Here is a 19,762-nt window from a genome sequence, read left to right as displayed (position 1 = left end):
CTAGATGAAGAACTCCTTTCGCTTCGTAACTTGGTGGCCCGTGGTCGACTGTACGACCGCTTCGTCTGGATCGAGTGCCGCCTCGGCACCCTTGTCCTCCTGGGTCAGATATTCGCCCTTGTGTCGGTTCATGTATCGTCCGATCAGTATCGCCATCAGTATAATCAGCAGCAGAATAATGGCCAACACACCTAAAATTGAGATACAGGATGTTAAGGTTAAAGGATATTGCTCGCATTTCATTCACTCTCCCCGAAACGTACTTCCAAGGATGGCCGTATCGGGCCCATACGCATCGCGCAGCTTATCCTCGTCGATCAGGGGCGGTGGTCGGGTTTCGATCTCGAGCGGAGGATGCGTCACCGGCTCCACGCCACAAAAATCTTCCGTCAGCGGTGTGCCGAGCGATCGGACGTTCGAGGGCGGATTCTCCTGGAACAGGAACTTCAGCGGATAGATATCGTCGAACTCGACGCGCGAAATACATCCCACAAAGCCGTCCTTCATCGATTCGTTCTTCCCGATGTACATGTACTCCACGTTGTTAAACTGTGCGTCCGCCGAACCCTTGATGTCGAAATTGTACTCCTGCGGTTCGTAATTGTCCACCGACAGCACTACGGTGGAACCTTGATTCTTACGCGAAAAGCGCACATCGTGGTACTGGCCCAGGCCGAAATGTTTCACCGGATAGATCAACTCTTGTCGCTCGAACCCAAAGTCAAACACCACCTTCAGATGGCCCGAGTTGGACACCATGAGCGTGAGATACTCTTGTGTGATGTTGGAGAACAGACCGAGCAGGAAGCCCTTCGGATTGGTGGTGGTGAACCCGACACGGATGTGCTCGGACAGGGTCGATCGGAAGGCACCTTGGAAGTCGTACTTAATCATCGACGATGATCGCATATTAACACCGATTTCTGCAAACCGAAAAGAGAAAGGAGGTTAATAATCAATGTGCACGGTGCTAACACTGCAGACGGATATGACACTCACCATCGGCACAGATCGGTCCCTTGAACGAACTCCAGCGGCAATCGCACGAGAATCCATCGTAACGCTCGGTACACGTTCCATTATTGAGGCACGGGTTCGATTCACACCTTCCGACGCATCCAGGCGATACACCGTACAGTCCCCGTTCGGCGTACGACCGCAAATCCACAGGATCACCGTTCAACAGCAACGCTCTGATACAACCGACATACCCATCACGATAATCTAGCCTGGCACCGATTGTCAGCGTGGAGTTGAGATGCAGTGCTCGCACCGGACCCGGTGGTTCTCGCACTTCCGCTTTGGTCGAACCATCCACCACGAGCCGTGCCTCCTTTCGGTTGCGTTCCACGCTCACCGAATGCCACCGATCGTCATTCAGCTTGTTGCTCATCTCCACGTACACCTTCTGCGTGCCCGTACCGGCCTGATACTCAAACAGCAGCTTCGTGCCGGCCACAATATCCAGCCGGATAAAGTCGGTCGGTCCGCGGGCGTGCAGCATTACCGCATTTTCGATCGTTGTCTTAAATTCGAAGTAAATGTCGCCCGAATGGCCCATATCGAACGGTGGCAGATCGATCGTTGCATCCGCAATACGGAACGTCACCTCGTTATTGAACAAACTGTCACCCGCGCAGCGCAGCGGTCCAAGCGTGTACCGTCCGAGCTTCTCATCGACCGGTGTACCCGTGTCGCCGAAACGCAATCCTCGCACGGGCAAATATTCCTTCTCGCGGATATCGCCCCCATCTTCCTGCCAGTCGAGACTGTTCGAGTCGCAGTTGCACCACTTGGTGGGATCGATGCAGTTACCCACCACGCCACACTGACACTTGCGCGACCCGGGCAATCCTCCCGCCCAATAATCCATCGGCTGGTTGTGTCGCGATACCCACCACGCGTATGGCCGGAAGTTATCCGGCTCGGACGGTGAGTTAAACAGACGCGAAGAGCGACACGCGTACGTGAGTGTCTGCCAGCACTCCGACGAACGGTTCAGCAGTGCTTCGATTTGCGGCAGATCCGCCTCATAGATGATGTTCTGCTCGAATGAACCAGGTTCCGCGAACCCATCCACACGCGTCGTATGCTCCGAGCTGTGACTTAGCACCGTCACGACGCGACCGTCCGAGTGGAACTCACACGTCACCGGGAACGGAGCGAGCGGACCACTGCCGTCTACATCGATCTCGATTCGCTGCCGCTGCTTCACGTCGTGCACGTTCTTGTACGCCTGGCAGGAAAGGGCATTCATCGGTGTGTGACAAACCGCTCCGGCATAACCAGTTCCCGCACAGTCGCACGTAAATTCCATCGACGTTTGCTTACAGATGCCGTTGTGTTTGCACGGGTTCGGATTGCACCGATCCACCATATGGCATGCATCGAACAAAATCTCGCCCTTGCAGCAGTACTCTTCCTCCTTCCAGTCGGTCGGGATGCGGTAATTTCCATCGATTGCAAACGATCGCATACAGCCAACGAAGCCGTCCTTGGTCTTTCCACCTCCGATGTAGTATAGCGTTCCCGTCGTAATGTCGATCAATCTGTTGCAGGATAGGATGTAAAGCAAACGGATTTACATTATTACAGCGTTACAATACAGGGATACTTTACAAAAATGCAGCCCGAGTAGCGTATATGCTCAGGATTCTCGCCTTTTCTGTGGCTTATACGGTCTCAGTTCACGCGTGAAAGCATCAACAAAACCCACAACTCTGTCAAAACATGCTGTTACCTGGCACTGTCCGTACTATTCGAATCATTTTCGCCATACGGCAACCTAAATGGGATAGTAATGTGCGTTTCTTATTGACCAAATCTTGCTTCACGCCTAACAACTATAATCATCAGACACTAAACGATGGCTTAGCTGCACTTGCTAATCCCGTTGCTGGTTTGATCTCCCATAAGCTGATTTGAAATGAACAACCCTATCTGAATACTCACTTCGTTGTTTCCATGGGTCGATCATCGATGCTCAGCACAAGACTATTCTTCTTGATCGTCAGCATCATATGGTGCCAGTTGCCATCGTTAAACTGTTCCTCATAGTTGTCCAGTATCGTGCCCGGGTTGTGCTCATAGTTGTCCTCCTTTAGGCGCACCTTCACCTTACCATCCTCAAGGAACACCTGCACGGAACCCTGCAGGAAGTCATGGTGCAGCATCAAACCCTTCTCCTCGTACGTCCGGAAGGCGAAGCTAACGTTAAACTGCTTCGAACTGTAGTATCCCTTCAGTTTGGCGTGGGAACCACGCGTCAGGAACGTGACCGGATTGATCGGTGGTTCGGGGCAGTTGTAAGTGACGTGAGTCATCTTGTAGCGCAAGTGTTCGCCATCGTAGAACGCATCTTTCATCTCGCGGATGAAGTTCGTTGCATTGAAATGCAGATTCTCAATACAGCCGGTAAAGTTGTGCTGAATGATAAGTCCCTCCTGAAGGTTGGGCACACCGCCGATATAAAACTAAAACAAAACAAACCAAAAAAGGATGTGTAAGGATGTCGCTCTCATAAGAAGAGGCGGAGCGCACAGAGCTTACCTCACGGTTTAGATTAAGCTTGTCGAACTCGCCCTTTATGCGGCGCTGCACGATCACCCGATCGACACTGAAGATGATATCACGCCGATTGCGCGATATTACCACATCGTGCCAGATGTTATCGTCCAGCAGACTGCCCACCGACAGAGAAGTCATAATCTTCGCTCCCAAATCCACATTCAACACCATCCGGTTGTCCTTTATCTGGAGCGCAAAGTAATCGCCCTGGGTACCGCGCGAATACAGCAACACCCCATTCGGGTGGGCAGTTTTGAACCGGAACCGTATCGATTCACGTGTTGCCGCAATCGGATCCCGCAGCAGATCGTACCGCACGAGCCCTGTTCCGTTGAAGTAAATGCTTTCCGACTCTAAAATGAAAAGAGTTCGCTTGGGATGAGTGCGGAGAATATCTTCAGAGGGTTTGTTAGAACTTACCATAACGACAACCGTACAGTTCCGCACGCAGGGAAATGCGGTTCTGCCAGCGTGTCGGATTGACACGGACCCACTGTGCGATGATGGGCACCTCGAACGAGTTCATACGGACGGAATCACCGTCTCGATTGCCCTTAAATAGCTGCATCGGAGAGAAAGGAGGCGTATTAGCATACTATTCCGCTTTCGTAAAATGTGGCCAACTTTTGGACGAAACGAAGAACATTGAACGGCGATTTTCCGATAAAGACAGAGACAGTGATCTCTAAACATTGGGGAATGGCAAAAGGTAGCTTATGAAGCTTTTACGATACGATCATTACATCCATGTTAATGTTAATGCATTCAGCTAATGTTAGTGACTTCTCATGCTCAGAAAGTTAAAGGGTTTTGTCGATTATTCTACCAAACTCCTACTTCCACTGTTAGTTACGGTACGGGGTACATGTTCATGCTCGTGGGCTAGTTTCAGCGTTAAATTCTACAGCAAATTCGCCAAGCCGCTACCGTTTACTTTACATCCGGCGTCTCAGTTTAGTATGCTTATTTTGGTCCTCTACGAACGAGTTGCATTAAAAGGGATGAGACATAATTGAATTTCTCGACAGCACATCCTCTAGCTTAGCTCGATACTACAGAAACATCAGAAATACACACGACAAACAAAAATGGCACACAACATGGCTGGTCGGAATGCTGCTGCTTGCTACGGCTATGCTCTGTCCGTCGGTGCATTCTTTTCCCCCCCATGTACTTTACCTGTTCCTCGCCAGTACTGTCGGTGACGGATTTCCACAGTTCACCATCGTCCGAGTATTGGACGATATACTCCGTGACGCATTCGCTCGTTGTCGCACGGCCAGCCGTTGCGATCTTACGAACCATCTTCCGCTCACCCATATCGATGGTCAGAAAGTGGAAATACGTGTTCTCGATCGGTGTCCATGCCGATCGGCCTGCTTGTCCAGAAAGGTGGTGGTAGTCGGAGAATTAGTAGAATCGATGCAACAACAACAACAACCAAAAGTCCCCCGCAATTGAATTGCGTTTGTGGTTAGAGTGCGCGTGTGTGTGTGCGTGTGTGTATGTTGGAAGTGTGAGTAGGCAGGTACCACATACACACACCACATATGCCAACCCAGTACAACATGGGAAGGTGGTAGAGGGTAGGTGTTAGTTGTGGCGCGCAATAGTTTGATCCAGTTGCAAGTGTTGATGGATTCGATGAGAAGTGAGGTCCCGCAGCCGTCCATTTGCATTCCAGTGTTATATTGTCGATGCACCGTAAAACCCCGTAAACGATCATCATTCCCATTCGCACAAACAAACGCAGCAGTGTAAGAAATGTAAGAGAAAAATGTTGTCCAATTAGTCAAGAAGAAAATTTTCGTAATGCATCTTGTGGTTAAAATTATATCAATCATCTGAAAGTAAGAATGCAAGTTAGGTTTTCAAATTCGTAAATCATTGCTCACACCGTTAAGCACAATAATAATGAAAAAAAAACTTCAACAACACATCTATCACCAAACAGCGAACCCAACCACCAGTAGAATAGAAGTAGAAAAGCAGAGTAGAGCAAAGAAAGAAGCGGTTAACGTGTGAAGAACAGAGTGTTTAACCCGATTAATAACCCGTCCGAAGGGGCCGGATATGAGTAGCAGGAAGTGTTTTTGCTTAAGAATGGGTTAGAATGTCTACGCAAATTGCAGATCTCAGCGACACAAACAGACACCACCCACCACGCGCAAGGCATGCCTACAAACAAGAACGCCCAATAAACCGTGCCGATTGGCGTGAACTAAGCATTAGACGGGGCGGGGGGATTAGATGGTTCCGCAACTGGGGACACGTCACTTTCTGTCTTTCCCTATTCGCTAGAAAGCACTCGTGGAGATCGCGCACATGTTCTTCGCCTATTACAGTCCACGGACTCTTGGTCGGCTGGTGTTACCTTGGTGTTGCCACCCGGCTCCCGGTAGTCGATGTAGTCGAGCCCGTTGAAACCATAGCTGATGCTGTACTCGGTTAGATACTCGTTGCTGTGCGGTCGGCCCTGCGTTTCGATGCGGGTTATGTTGCGTACGTCGCCCAGATCGATAATGAACTGCTGGTCGAAGTCAGACTGCTGGGCGGTCCAGGAGAAGCCACCTTTAAAGTTTGTGATGTACAGTGGAGCAAATACGAGGGGAGATTTTAGTACGGGACACGACACAGTAACACACAAAACGGCAACGATATGGATGGGATGAACGAGATGGCGCGGCATGCGGTAAGCAACGATCGAATGAAGAAGTCATGGAATTAGGAACGAAGTTTAGCGGATTAACTTTTACGGACACTGCAAAACTACAGAATGGTTCTCACTTTCTCACGCCAAACAGGAGTTTCCGAATGTTGGATTTTATCCAAAACTACAGGCGGCCGTAGCAAACACGACACGACAGACTTGCGGTCGTCAACAGTATTGAATTTCGTTCCCCTGTTCTTTTTCTTTTGGGATTTATTTACTTCTACAACCGCAACTCCCTACAATTTTTTCGTCGGCACGGCGTAAAGAATACGGCACTACCTTTAAGGGTGGAGCACTCGCAAGGATCTTTCGTTCGTTTTACGATTCAATAACAATAAACCATCCGTAATAAAGCAACGCACTCGCGTCTGCTGTGTCAGCAGGAAGGAACCTCTTCCCTCCGAAGTCGATCATCAATGGAAAGCTGTCCAACCCCTTTGAAGGACCCTCGGTACTGGCGACATGCACCACCTTTACCTGCACTATTATTCGAAATTCGGCCCTTAGACATTTCCCTATCCCAAACAGAGAACCAATAGAGGTGCAATAAACTTCAGTTCATTTTAAACAGCAAACAATTCTCCAAAAACCCTCCTAACGCGCTGATCAACGGCGTATCGATATCTGGAAAGGGATAGTAAAAAGGGTTCCGCACGGTGTAAATTGAAACATAAGAGCGCTCAACCGTTACAGAAACTAATCGAGCCGAAACTCGGAAGCAAACATAATTTGTGGCGTTTGTGGCGTCAACAACGTTTTTTTGAAGCAATTTTTCACCAAGCAAGAGGGGAACTGGGTGAACATGAATAATAATCCACCCAAGCTTAAAGGTCTCGTGCTTACAACAAAGGGTCATCGTGATGAAAAGATGATTATAAAAATGCACCCAGAGAACGAGCTTCAATTTATGTGCCTCAATAAACGATTCGCACCGGGAAACGTTTCTAATAAAATATTCTCTTAGGGAACCAAATGCATTTTATTTTCTAATTTCTAACCATTTGCTCGAGCTGAAATATGAATTTGTGGCCGGTCCTTGTCACGCCTCATCGAATAAACGGTCGGGCGTTCGATTATGGCTTTAAGAGACGTACTTAAAAGGACACTCCAAACCGGGTGTATATCACAAGCTTGATTGGAAACAGCTGCGCCAACACACGGCGGGAATAATCAATAGGCGCCATCAGACTGAAGATGTCGCTTCGGATGGCCTCCCAGCACCAACGGGTGGGCACACTGCCAGCTGGTCATCGCAGGAGTGTACCTTTGTTTTTCGTTATTCCCAGCATAGGCCCTACCCGCGGTGATCAATACGAATGCGGCAAAATGTTTATTCGTCCTATTTTGGACGGTGAGTCTAACACTTCAACTGCATACATCTCCGGCCGCATGAAGTTAAACAGTCATGTAAGGCACCACCACCACATAACCGCATGCCATACGCGATCGTTCTCACCTGATAAGTACCAAACACTCCCGCGTCATTCTTTCCCATTCAAATGCACATCAGCAGCTCATTTTCCAGGCGGGAAAAGCTTGCCATTGTGCTACGACTGCGAGGTGGAGAAGATAGTGATCTTGCCACCTGCCACAGAAAGGAACGGAATAGTTGCGGAACCCGGAGCAAACCTGACGCAAACAATGTACGCGCTTCACAGAACGATTTGTTTTATATGAAACTAGTAAACCACCACAATGAAGGCCAATTGCGTGACGAACCGAATTAACTTTTGCCTACAGAGGCATGAGTGTTTAGCAAACATTTAGACGGTTCCCTTTCTCCAGCGGATGGCTCTTCTTGTTGGAGGAGTTGAAGCGTAACCACCAAACAGACAGCACGGACGTCGACAGCATGTCATAAAGCCTCCCTTCGCCCCACATGATTGAGTTTGGTTGTCATGCGAAGGGTACGCGATTCCATTATGGATCCAACAGAGTCCCTGTCACTAAACAAAAGTAAAAAAAAGGACCAGAATTCCTTATTTCAGACATATACAAAGTACCACCAGCGTCCCCGGGGAAAGAGCCGATATCTTGGAGTTGCGATCCAATGCGACGTAGATTAGGGACATTTTCGTGGCTTATGTTTTCATCCTCGCGTGATGTTGCTGACGGACCGGTACAATTTATGGCCAGAATTCCTTTTTTCCGCCAAATACTTTTTCCTTTCTTACATTCGTTTTACATTTTTGCGCTTACTGTAGCTCGAACGATGGACGATTTCTTTCTGGGTCATGCTTGTTGTCAAGGCGGGAAAGTTCGTTTACCTTCTTATAGCATAAACTCTTGTATTTTACCATAAAAAAAACAAAATTTCCCTCTCTAATGGCCTCACGAATGTTACATGTTGTGCTTACACGTATACCTCCTATCGACTAAATACCTTTCGTACCCTGTTACCCATCACCACCGAATTAGCGCATAAAATCTCAACCGCATTGCTCTACTTTGACTTCTTATACTCCTTGCTTATGATACCCTCGCAATAATTCTCATCAATTGCCAGCAGCGGTCTGTGACCCTCTACTAACGCTTTAAAATCGATCAGCTCGAAACAGTTCCCACACAGATCATGATCCGTGGCGACATTTTCCAACGACACCGCCACACAATGATCCCGATCGATCAGCGATTCCTCGAAGCGCCAATTGCTCATCGGTTCCGAGTTTACGCGCAGTGTCGTATCGCAGACGACCCGATCCCGTGCCAGCACCTCCGTCTGTATCCGGAAGCTAATCTTCCGCAGATCAACCGTAATGCCCACACCTACATTCTTCACGTAGCTCTCCTTCAGACACCAGTTACGCATGAACGCTTCCAGCTGTGCATTATCATCTGGACGCCCGCGTATGTACCGCCACTCGTCATCGGAGAAGTTGCGCGTCATCAGGCGGAAAAACTCGTCCAACGGTTTGCCTCCACCGTACTCGATCTTCATAACATCGACGCCTATCTTGGGGGTAGGCTTGGCAGTAGCGGTGCCTGTAACGTTCGACGTAATACTCGTCGCCATTCCCGCCAGCACAGCGTACCGACCCTGATGCGATACGTTGAAGTCCACCGCCACGCCTTCGTTTTTTAGGAACGGTTTGCCTTTCGAATCGCGCTCGAACTTGATCTCGTCGTACGCCAGATCTGTGGCCAATTGGACGAACCGGCGCATCATCAAACGTCCGATGAGGGATGCATTGAAATCGTCACGAAACACAAACCGTTGCAAGGTGTTCTTTTCCTCGGGCTGTATGCAGGACGTCGCTAGCAGCAGATCCGCCAAACTAGGTCGCCACCCAGCGAGGTCAAATGCCCAGCGAACGTGACCCCCATTCCGTAGCGACATGCTGCTGCTTGCGGTGATGAATGGATGACACACTGAACCGAACGCTTCACTAACACGCACACAAACCGCCAGAGATTCTCGGATGTACGATGTATTCTTACAGATTCAGATTCTTACACACAGCCTCCGGACGTTCAGCATCGTTTGCATCGCCGGCTCAGCACTTTTTTTACTGTTTACAGCATAATTTCTAACAACAAAACTCAGCCCGTACCGTCTTGTTTTTGTTTATTTTTCTACATCACGTTTCGTTAAGCGACGTTTGACGTTTGGTTTCGTTCAACGTTTATGACAGCGATTTCGCCCCGTTTCGCCCCGATGCGTTTCGTTGCGTAAAATATTTCAATTTAAAAAAAATCATTGAATAAAAATTCAACACAATAATTAAAAGTGTTTAACAAATGTTAAGCAAAATAAAATCGAAATAAAAACGATTTTAATTAGAATACAGAGCAGGACATATTTTCTACCGCCGTACTCAGTGCGTGTGTACAAAATACGAACTGCTTCGAACAATAAATCTGCTTACAACCAGCAGATTTTTTGAAAAGGGAACTTGCACGTGATTCGGCATATTTTACCGTTATTCGTGTGCGTGTTTTTCCACACCCATGGTTGATAATAATTGCGGCTCATTTAACACTCGTGGTCAGGCCATAAAAGTGTGTACATGCGTAAAGACACACATATACGGGTAGCAGCAGCGGCATGGTGGAGGGAAATAGGAAAAAAGGAAAACTTCCAAACATTATCACCCCTTGACCCCTATTTACAGTTGCTACACTTTTTTCCAGCGCTCAGGTCCCAAAATGTTTGAGGTTAAATTAAAGTAACATCTTAAAGCCACGCCAAAGCCTGACCTGACCTTAATCTGATGAGAAGATTTAAGGATAGCAGCAGTACGACGATCGGGGTTCGTTTTCATACTAGCGTTAAACTGCCGCATATTACCGGGCGGCAAGGATGTCTTTTGTTAATTAATTCACCTACACAAGCTAAGCTTCTCCACCTCCGGGTGTGTGGGGAGTTGCAGGGCATGGCGTAGAAATAGATACACACTTGACTGGGGCAATCAGAGTATAATGATGGTACGGAGCGTAATGTCTAATAGGGCTGTGACTTTCAACCGTCCGTAGGTGATGTATCAGTTTCATCCGACCTCAAACACAACGACCGTTCAGCCGTAAAAATGCCCATCCAGAAAGGAGAAGGAGGACATGTTTACGCAGAATACAGCTACACGCAAGACCATCCTCCGGTGGCTGACTACACGGAGCCATTCGCGGAAAGCGTGTACTTCGACGCTACAACGACAAAAGGAACTTTTACGTCAATTATGACTCACTGCTTGTATCATATTTAAGACAAATTTACATAATAACCTGCCGCTCGCACACTCAGCAGACTTTCTTTGCTTTGGAAAAACCCCCGGAACCCCCCACACGGCGCGTACGAGGTTTGCTGTTTGTTTGGTGGAAAATTGTGCTAATTTAAGGGCGAAACCACACCCGACCTACGCGTTGGAGACAATGTTTTATCAATTGTAACACGCGCTCCACACACTAACCCACTTAGCTCGGTTCAGTAGTAAAATTCGGTCGTATCCTGGGGGTTTTCGTTTTGGGTAAACACACGGCGGTAAACGACCCGAGGCGGGTTAGAAGCAAGCGACTAATGTTACATCCGACATCCGACCCAATGGGTGCATTTTCGTGCGATGGTGGTTCTATTTTTGTTTGCCGGTTTGTCACATGAACGCTGGGAAACTTCATTCCGCGGAACTGGGCTGGTTATCGAGCGGCGAGTTGGAGATATTTGTCATACAATTGTCAACTAATTTTCCGAGAGATCTTAAGCTTCATTTCCCATTCAAAATATGCTACAAAAAGGAGTTCTCCCTACAACAAATCTCCATATTGAAAGCACAACAAACTCAATTCTATTGGTACATTTAAACATCCAAAGCTATTGATCAATATCGTGAGAGATTTATTGTCGGAGTTTTCATTGGCAAAAATTCTCTTCCAAAAGATAATGAATCTCGAATGATATACACCACTCGGACGGATATTGGATAAACTAGCATACAGATTGAACCCACTTAAGATGTACAATTTCATATCTAGACCTGATCTCTCAATCCCACCCTAACAAAGTAGATACACTTTCCTTCCTTCCTACCAAACATCACGGCTGAGGGCAATTAGATGATCTAATCAAGATCTGTTGAATGAAACGTTTTCCAACATCAACTCGTCTTGCCGTCCAGAGTTGGCACCAAAAAAAAAAGCCAGGGCCTCATTAGCATATGGACGTGAAAATTTGGAACGTACGTAGCACGGTATCGGTCGCATCTAGTCGCCAGCCACGTCTCTTTTCAACGGAACCGACATCCCGACATGTCTCTTTTTCCTTGCACTTTTCTGCAGCTACCCCTATTCGCACCGGTTGGAACACATTTCCCCCTGTCGATGGTGAGCGCAGTGTGTGTGTGTTCTATTCCCTGTCCTTCAATGTTCATGTTGCAAAGCAGTGACGCGATGATGAACCACGGTGACACATCCAATCATTGACGCTGCGTGCCACGTACGGATCTACCCCACCGGCACCCCAGCGCAGTAGTTGTCGCCATTGTGTCCAACAACTGCAACGCCAGAGAGCGCGCAAAGGACGCACACCAATAGATTGTCTGGTGGTCATTCCAGCGGAACTAAAAAGGTGAATCAAAAACAGAGTGCGCTCCTGCCACTGTTGATGATGTGGGCGATAATGAGCTGCCTCTGGTTGTGCAATTGCATTTGCAACTATACCCCCCGTTGCGTGGGGTCCGTGGGTGCGTCCAGCTGTGCGACGGTAGTTGCACTTTTCACCCATCAGAACTGGAGAAAAATGCACCACAGGACAACCATATGGTAGGTTTGAAATGCACCACTTTAGATTCGCGGAGAGGTTGCGTTCCGACATAAAAAAAAACTACCACAAGATGGGAAGATGATACGTGTAATGGTTGCACTAATTCTTCCGATTACTATTCCCCCTATAGGAAAAGTTTTATTTATTTGCCAACAAATTTACACCCCCAACAAAAAAAAAGACAGGGGGGCCATATGTAACGGTACGGTTCCGGCCAGCAAAGTTGTGCGAGCTTCACAATCCGTTTAACGACGCGACCGACAAGAGCGATGAAATGGCAATAAAAAGTAATTTGCCGGAAAGAGGAGGTCAAGTTTTGCGCAATGAGCGACCGATGGAAGCAAAACGGCATTTAATTCATTTTCCGAGGGTTTAAAAATAAAATGCGATAAGATTCAAAACTCACCGACTGCCAACGACGACCTCCACACTCGGCAGCAGTGCACCACGAGGTCGACGTGGTTGCTTCTCCTTTTTTTTAATTCTTGGTCTGCCCGTGTTTAATGCACGTCACATAAATATTTCCAAACAAAAACACAACACACCGGAAGAAGATAGTTGGGGGAAATGGGAAATGGGAGGCAGGACACTGGCAAGTTTGAAAAGAAACACACGGAAAATACAAATAAAAACATAATACACACACACACAAACATTCACACATGTACACATTTGGGAAAAAGTAAACTCGGAAAAGTTGGAATATTGGGAAGAAAGAGGGGAGGCAGGGGGAGAGTTGGGTGCGGAAGGAAAATCGAGATGTAACTTCACCAAAGCAAACGACACATAAATCATACGAATATGCAATACACTGCACTGGCCCTGGGGTTTGTGTAGAAGATGACCTCGTATACAAGATATAAACAAGGCGTAAATAGTTCCGATTCCGATTCTAATTTTCCCACATCCATCGGAGGACTTCAACAGTGAGAAAATCATCGACCAACCATCGACCATCGGCTTTATCAGCTCTGTAGCACAAGAAGATGGTGGGGGAACACGTGCGAATTAAACTAAGTGAAAGATGGCGTTAGAAAGACCCTGGAGTTTCGGGGAAGAGATGAAAAACCTCCCAAGTGGACTGGAACAAGTGCATGATTTTAAACAACTTTTCACAGCAGCATTGATGATGGAAACCGCATCGAATGATCGACAACAGAACGCCAGAATGCCGCTTTGATCGATCGATCATGTCGAAGAAGATGTTCACCTCCTGCACCAACTTCGTCTACTTACCGTTTAATCGAGCATTTTCTGGCCCTCGTTCACGCAGCTGGGAAGTGGCCGACAGGACGGCGTGCTCCAGTAAAGGCTCGTTGCAGTCATACTCGGAGTAGGACTCTTTCTGATAATATTCTGTAAATGAAGAAATGAAACAATATTGAGACAATTAGCAACGCAACGAAGTGGTGAAATAGTGCGGAGTTGGCAACTATCCGAATTACGGAATTTTGTTGTTTTTGGGGTTTCCTTGCCGTTGGGATTTTTTCTTTCTTTCTGCTGCCAAGAATCTAGAATTTATGGATGCATCAGACGGCCCACCAAGCGAAGCGGAAATGTAGCGACTACGCAATGTTCAGTGTGCTTCAGAAAGGTTCTGTTTGTACGCCAACATACATATATTAATAAAAACAACCAAAAAAGCTTGCCATCTCATGCCGAAATAATGTTAAAGTCAAACGAAACAAGACAAAACATCGCTATCCTTCATACACCAACGGCGTTGGAGGTTCAACCATAAGCGATACGACACTCTAGTTCCTTTTATCGACCAATGTACTGAGCCCGCATTTTCACTCACTTCATATCACTTTAGCCTAAACAAATGCATTAACCTTCAGTCGAGGCAAATGGGCAAACAATGACTTCTAAAAGCCACCTTCTGCCCGGTTGATGCTCAACTTCCTGTCTCCTAATGCGATTTCCGACATCCTTGCGCAACCGTAGCTCGGTGCCGGTTTAGTGCGATAGGATCGCAGAAAAGATCGATGAACCGTGGATGATAATAAACGGCGGAAAAGGAGCCGTTTTGAGCATCCCTCGCACTCATCTCGCTCGTCATTCGATTCGTTGTAATTAAAAACAGATTTTCCACCCGATCAACCCGAGCACGTACTGGACGGCGGGAAATTCAATCAGCCCTTCCGGCACGATCGTAATCGTAAAGTGAGTTTATTAAACTGCGAGAATTGAAGCGCCAGTAGTGGTGCACATCCTTGGGTGTTGGTGGACGAGCCGAGGGATGATAGTTTCTCTTGCGCGTTTTAGGGGAAAATTGGGGGTTAATACATTTTACGCTATTGTTTTTCTCCCTACTCCAAGAGGGTTTTGATGGCTTATCGGGAAAAACTAGTTTACCGCTAGGAAGAATAGCGATTCGGGGTGTTATCTCGTTTGATGTTGTTGTTTTTTTTTACGCTAAGAGAAGGAAAATCAATCCCCTTGGGTGGATCGATTGAAGCCTTGTAAAAACAAAATGCAACCCATTTCGAAGCATAATGGAGAACATAAAGCATTCAGCATAGTATCGATATGCCTCACCCCCTTTCGAAGTGTGTTGCTTTAGCGGAGCTATAGTACTTGGTCGTCCTTTGTGAGACAATGTGCGAATTGGGCTTTGCTTCTTGCAGCTAAAATACCAAACCCCCAAGCAGTGAGTGATAGCTAAAACCCCCTACGTTCGAATGTTGACCCTTATATTTTTACCCTCTGCTCTGCGGGAAATATCACACATAAATCACAATACTGCTCTCGTCACGGGGTGGACTGGATGCTACCCCAGGAAAGCCGTTGGTCACCGGTTATTACTCGGTGGAACTGAAGAACCTTTATGCCTAGGTGTCGATGCAACCGAGGGCATTGGCAAGAATATTTCTCCAGCAAATTCAATCCCGTCTGGGGTGGCGTTTTGGTGTGTACACGTAATGCCCGAGGGCTACTTTTGGTGGCCACAGAAGCGCACACACAGCGACGAAAGCGACCGTTTCCTTCTTTCGGTGCAGCAAAAAAAGGGGTCGTCGTAGGGGAATAGCAATAAAAAGTGGCCCCTAAATACCAGCAACTGCATCGAAAAGAATGTGTAATGAGAGAGAAATGGCCCTCTTGAAGTGGTTTTATTGTCATAGAGGTGACCGTTTTCTTCCAGTCTTTGGAAAAGTACTGCAAAAAAAGCTGAACACAAACACGCGCCGTAGCATTTTGAAACTGATCCAATAATTTTCAAAAGACCAAATTTACACTTTATGCTCAATTCTCGAGAAATGTTTAAATGAATGAATTGAATGAACGTTAAATACTTTTAGCACATTCTTACACCCACAAAACCATGACCAGACACAACAAAAGTACTGGTTTTGCGGCATTTAGCAACAAATCAAACAGACCAAACTAGGACACAGTCCTGCGTTGAGAGCAAATTCCGTGCAGAATCGCCAATGCTGGTCCCTTACCATCCTAAACTATTGGTGCAAAGGGGTTGAAAGAGTTCCGATTCCCGCATAAAGCACAACGTTTTCATTTAGAAAAACAAGCAGCCGGAACCAACTAAGCCTGACACACAATAAACGAATGTCCCGGGACTGTTTACACAGCCACACTACTCTGCAAGGGCAATTCAATCCCTTCCGTGCTTTGGCAGGAGAAGCTGCAACACAAACCAATGGAAATATTGGCCATCGATTTAGGTTAACGGCTTATGGGATACGGCTGTTTGTGAGGTGACAAATTGATTGGAATCTTAATTCTTAAAACATTTGTTTGCTGACAAGATCTAGGACAAATGTGATCATATTCGATGGCAACCCCTCATTGCTGATAATTTTGTGGGCGAGAAAGGCTTGAAGGGTGTTTTTAAAATTTAAATGCTATAACTATCCTAAGGTACCTATTAGGCGTTTAACTTGATTGCCAATGTTTTTCTATTGTTTTAACGAATTGGAAAAAAATTCTTCATTTTCTTCTTGACATAACGACCTACTCTGTGTCATATGCCTACCATTTCTAGTTGACTGGACTTATCTTACCACGTATCCGGATAGTCGGTCCCTGTTAGGGGAGCACGGTCCGGATAGGTGTTTGCCTCGGTTTTGTCGTGTGGGACCAAATACCAAATACACTCCCGGGCCGTCACCTTGATGCCGAATGACCTTTAGTTCAAAGGCAACCACAGTAATTAGAAAACGAAAGGAAAAGGTATCAATAATTGATTACTCTCCAAGATACTCTAGAACTATGCTGAATTTCACTAAAGTAGACAAAATTGGGCACATTTATTTGATTGCCCTTACATACCCCGATACCAAAATTCACAAATTATAATATTTTGCTACCGGCGTGAAAAACTCTTCACCATCTCTCGATTCGTCCAACATGTCAGCATCACTGGCGCATCAAATAAATCTTTATTGACAGTTTGGCAAATCGTTACATGATGATTAATCCTCCGTTGGCCAACGACGAACAGCTGTTCCAATTCTCACCATCCACGGGGAGCAAGCAAAACTCGAAACCTCGATCATGCTATCCTTCTCGATCTGCTCGAGCTGCGAGGTGATTAATATGCGGTCTCATTTGTAAGAACAAATGCTAAACATCATGTTTTCCCGTCAATGCGGATCTCGCGGAATAGTTTTTTTTTATTTTCCTCCACAGACGCGTGTCAACCATCGATTTTGGACAGCCGAGTGTCTTGTCGGCAAGACACCAAAAAAAAAAGGACTTCCGACCTACAGCTACACAAACGTATTTTAGCCTATCAACGGACGACATGCAGCCTAATACGACGCCGGATGACTTTAGAATCCGATACGGTAATAAAAACAAAACCTCAAACATCGCCCAGGACACGTGCGGGAGATTAATTCCCGTGTGACGGTGCGCACTAACCTGCCGCAGTTTTTTTTTACGAAATATCGTGTCATTTATGTAGTAGCACACGCTGAAAGACATTATTGATTTTCCACGTACCGGCAAAATAGGGAAAATCCATCTCTATAAGAAGGGCGAGAGAGTTTGCCCATTTTGCTCTTTTCACCGGAAGACCGGGTGCCGGCCGGATTCTGTTGCCGGTATATTTGTTCTGCTTGTTCCCCCTTTAGCGTGGCGTGGAACATGCGCCATTCGCAATACAGAACGTGAGATGGTGCAACACATAAATGAATGAAGACAGGACCATCACATCATGGCCCTCAGTGCGCAGCATCCGAATCCGAAAGTTTTGACAGCTACCAGACGCCTCTTCCGGGATTCGGGTAGTAACTGGCAGCTCAGGGCAAGGTGGGAAACGGCAAGCATGAGTCGAGATCACAAACACGTGCTCTGCTTACGAGACCGTGCGTCTGGACGGGGCGAGTTTTTGATTAAACAACACTCAATTCGAATGAGTCAGATGGGTAGTTCACAGTACCGGGGGACAGCAAAAGGTGGCCCGGCAGACACTGGCAAGTGTCTTTGCCATTTAAAAACAATTAAGAACGCACCGTTCATGGGTGAGCGTCTGCCCACGTCTGCTACCTTCAAACATAAGCAATCATTACGGAACTGACAACTGAGCTCTCTACGATATACCACACCAAGGCGACAACATGTTCAACTCTTTAGACACCACTGCCTCAAAGGGAAACGAAAACATACCCCACTCACACGGGAGACAACATTTCACTTGCTATTTTAAGCTTTTCCATTGCAAAGTTGTTCTGTTGTGACCATACCAATTCCCGACCTCGTCCGAATGGCATTCTCATGCGAGTACACTTGTTTGTACTTTAGATCATTCACAATTAACCAGCATTGTTCCACAAGATATACCAATGGGATGCTCCCACAATTGAATTAACCTGTTGTCACAGTGTGGCACGCCGCGAGATACACGCCCAGAAAAGACTCACGACGACTACTACGATCTACCGTCGCGGTACACACGTAACAACACAACCACCGTTGACGCATTCCGTTGACAGTTTGTGAGTCATCCATTCATTCTCGCTTGATTCATGCGCGCAGCTTAAACAATACGCACACCTTGCGCTTGCAGCTTGGTGGGATATGCATTGCGATAAGATAAGAGCAAGAGAGAGAGAGAGGCGGGTATGCTACCCAAAACTGGTGGTGCACCGTGGTGGAGCATTATTTACAAACATTACGCGGATTCGAAATCTTCCCATCGGATCAAAGATATCTAGTTGGCACAGGTTGTGCACAGGGTGCCCATTGGAAAGTGAGGTGGTGTGTTGGTGTGGTCGCGCGCGAGACGACCGTTATTTTGTTCGGACTCACCTCACGCATACACACGCACCACCGCGAGCGAAGACACCCTGCATGCCGCAGAGTTCTTTAAAGGCGCAACAGAGTAACTTGGAACGACGGGTTGGGTGCGGATGGGGAAGAGAGGAGACATGAAGAAATAGACGCAGTGTTCTGCCAGGTGTGTGGATGTGTGGATAGTGCCTCCACCAACACCACTACATTCGCACCTCGCGGACCAACTCCCTAACTTGGGCTAGCAAAAACAAGCTTCAATTTGGATGCCTTACCTGCGGAAGTTATGCTGGCAGCGACGAACAGTAAGCAGACGATGAGACCAAGCGGCATGCCGCCTAATGATTTTGTCATTTTTAGCTCGATGCTTCACGTTTCGGGTTTCTTTCTAGACCGCAGTCACACACCGAGACATTAGGAATGTGTTAAATGCCACACGCTGCAGAGCAACAATGGGATTTCTTCGCTTCTTCCTCACTTCTACACAGGAGAAACTACAAACATTCACACACACGCACTACGAATAGCGTTCCCGCTTTGTCGGAAAAGCAGCTAGGGAAAAACAGTATTTTTCAAGGAAAACCGGCCAATGGTGCACAATGGAAAATGCAAGTTAAAACAACCGCACACTCACACACGCAAACCCGTACGCACTGCCGAAACGGGCATATAAAGAAAACAACGGTTAGCAATGGTTGCACAATGAGGTGAATCCCACACACACACACACACGTACAGACGCAAAAAAACACTTGTCTTTGCTAAACACGACACGATTGTAGTTTATTCTTCCGTCGCGTCTTCAATTGTGCACGCCTTCACAGGCCAACACACACTGCTTCGGGGAAAACGCCACTAAACTGCAGCACAACGCTATACGCGAGTCCTCGGAGTACGCACGTCCGCTCGTCTCGACGAGTGAGCCAGGAATGATAAAGTTATGTTGCGCTCACTGCACGCACCCCTTGATTTGGGAT

At 47.1% G+C, this 19,762-nt stretch overlaps 2 protein-coding genes across 2 annotated transcripts; both read right to left on the bottom strand.

Annotated features, from left to right (window-relative positions):
- On the bottom strand, window positions 1–19,139 carry LOC128716280 (neurexin-4). Its single transcript, XM_053811201.1, has 10 exons — window positions 19,061–19,139; window positions 13,767–13,886; window positions 5,942–6,138; window positions 3,988–4,129; window positions 3,550–3,920; window positions 2,953–3,473; window positions 2,741–2,785; window positions 1,000–2,549; window positions 264–923; window positions 1–191 (listed from the first exon to the last, which is right to left on the bottom strand). Exons 1-10 carry the CDS (start codon window positions 19,137–19,139, stop codon window positions 1–3), a joined length of 3,876 nt encoding a protein of 1,291 aa, XP_053667176.1.
- On the bottom strand, window positions 8,724–9,617 carry LOC128716281 (L-aminoadipate-semialdehyde dehydrogenase-phosphopantetheinyl transferase). Its single transcript, XM_053811202.1, has one exon. It carries the CDS (start codon window positions 9,615–9,617, stop codon window positions 8,724–8,726), a length of 894 nt encoding a protein of 297 aa, XP_053667177.1.
- Window positions 19,140–19,762: the final 623 nt, after the last annotated feature.

The sequence above is a fragment of the Anopheles marshallii genome, chromosome 3 (assembly GCF_943734725.1).
Source record: "Anopheles marshallii chromosome 3, idAnoMarsDA_429_01, whole genome shotgun sequence".
Classification (NCBI taxonomy): Eukaryota; Metazoa; Arthropoda; class Insecta; order Diptera; family Culicidae; genus Anopheles; species Anopheles marshallii.
Note: the sequence above shows the minus strand (reverse complement) of the source record. Positions and strands in the feature narration are given on the sequence as shown.

Coding starts and splice junctions, on each gene's coding strand:
- LOC128716281 (XM_053811202.1), bottom strand. CDS start 9,617: ATGTCGCTACGGAATGGGGGTCACGTTCGCTGGGCATTTGACCTCGCT.
- LOC128716280 (XM_053811201.1), bottom strand. CDS start 19,139: ATGACAAAATCATTAGGCGGCATGCCGCTTGGTCTCATCGTCTGCTTA. Junction 3,921..3,987: donor ACTGTACGGTTGTCGTTATG/GTAAGTTCTAAC, acceptor TTTTCATTTTAG/AGTCGGAAAGCATTTACTTC. Junction 3,474..3,549: donor AGCTTAATCTAAACCGTGAG/GTAAGCTCTGTG, acceptor GTTTTGTTTTAG/TTTTATATCGGCGGTGTGCC.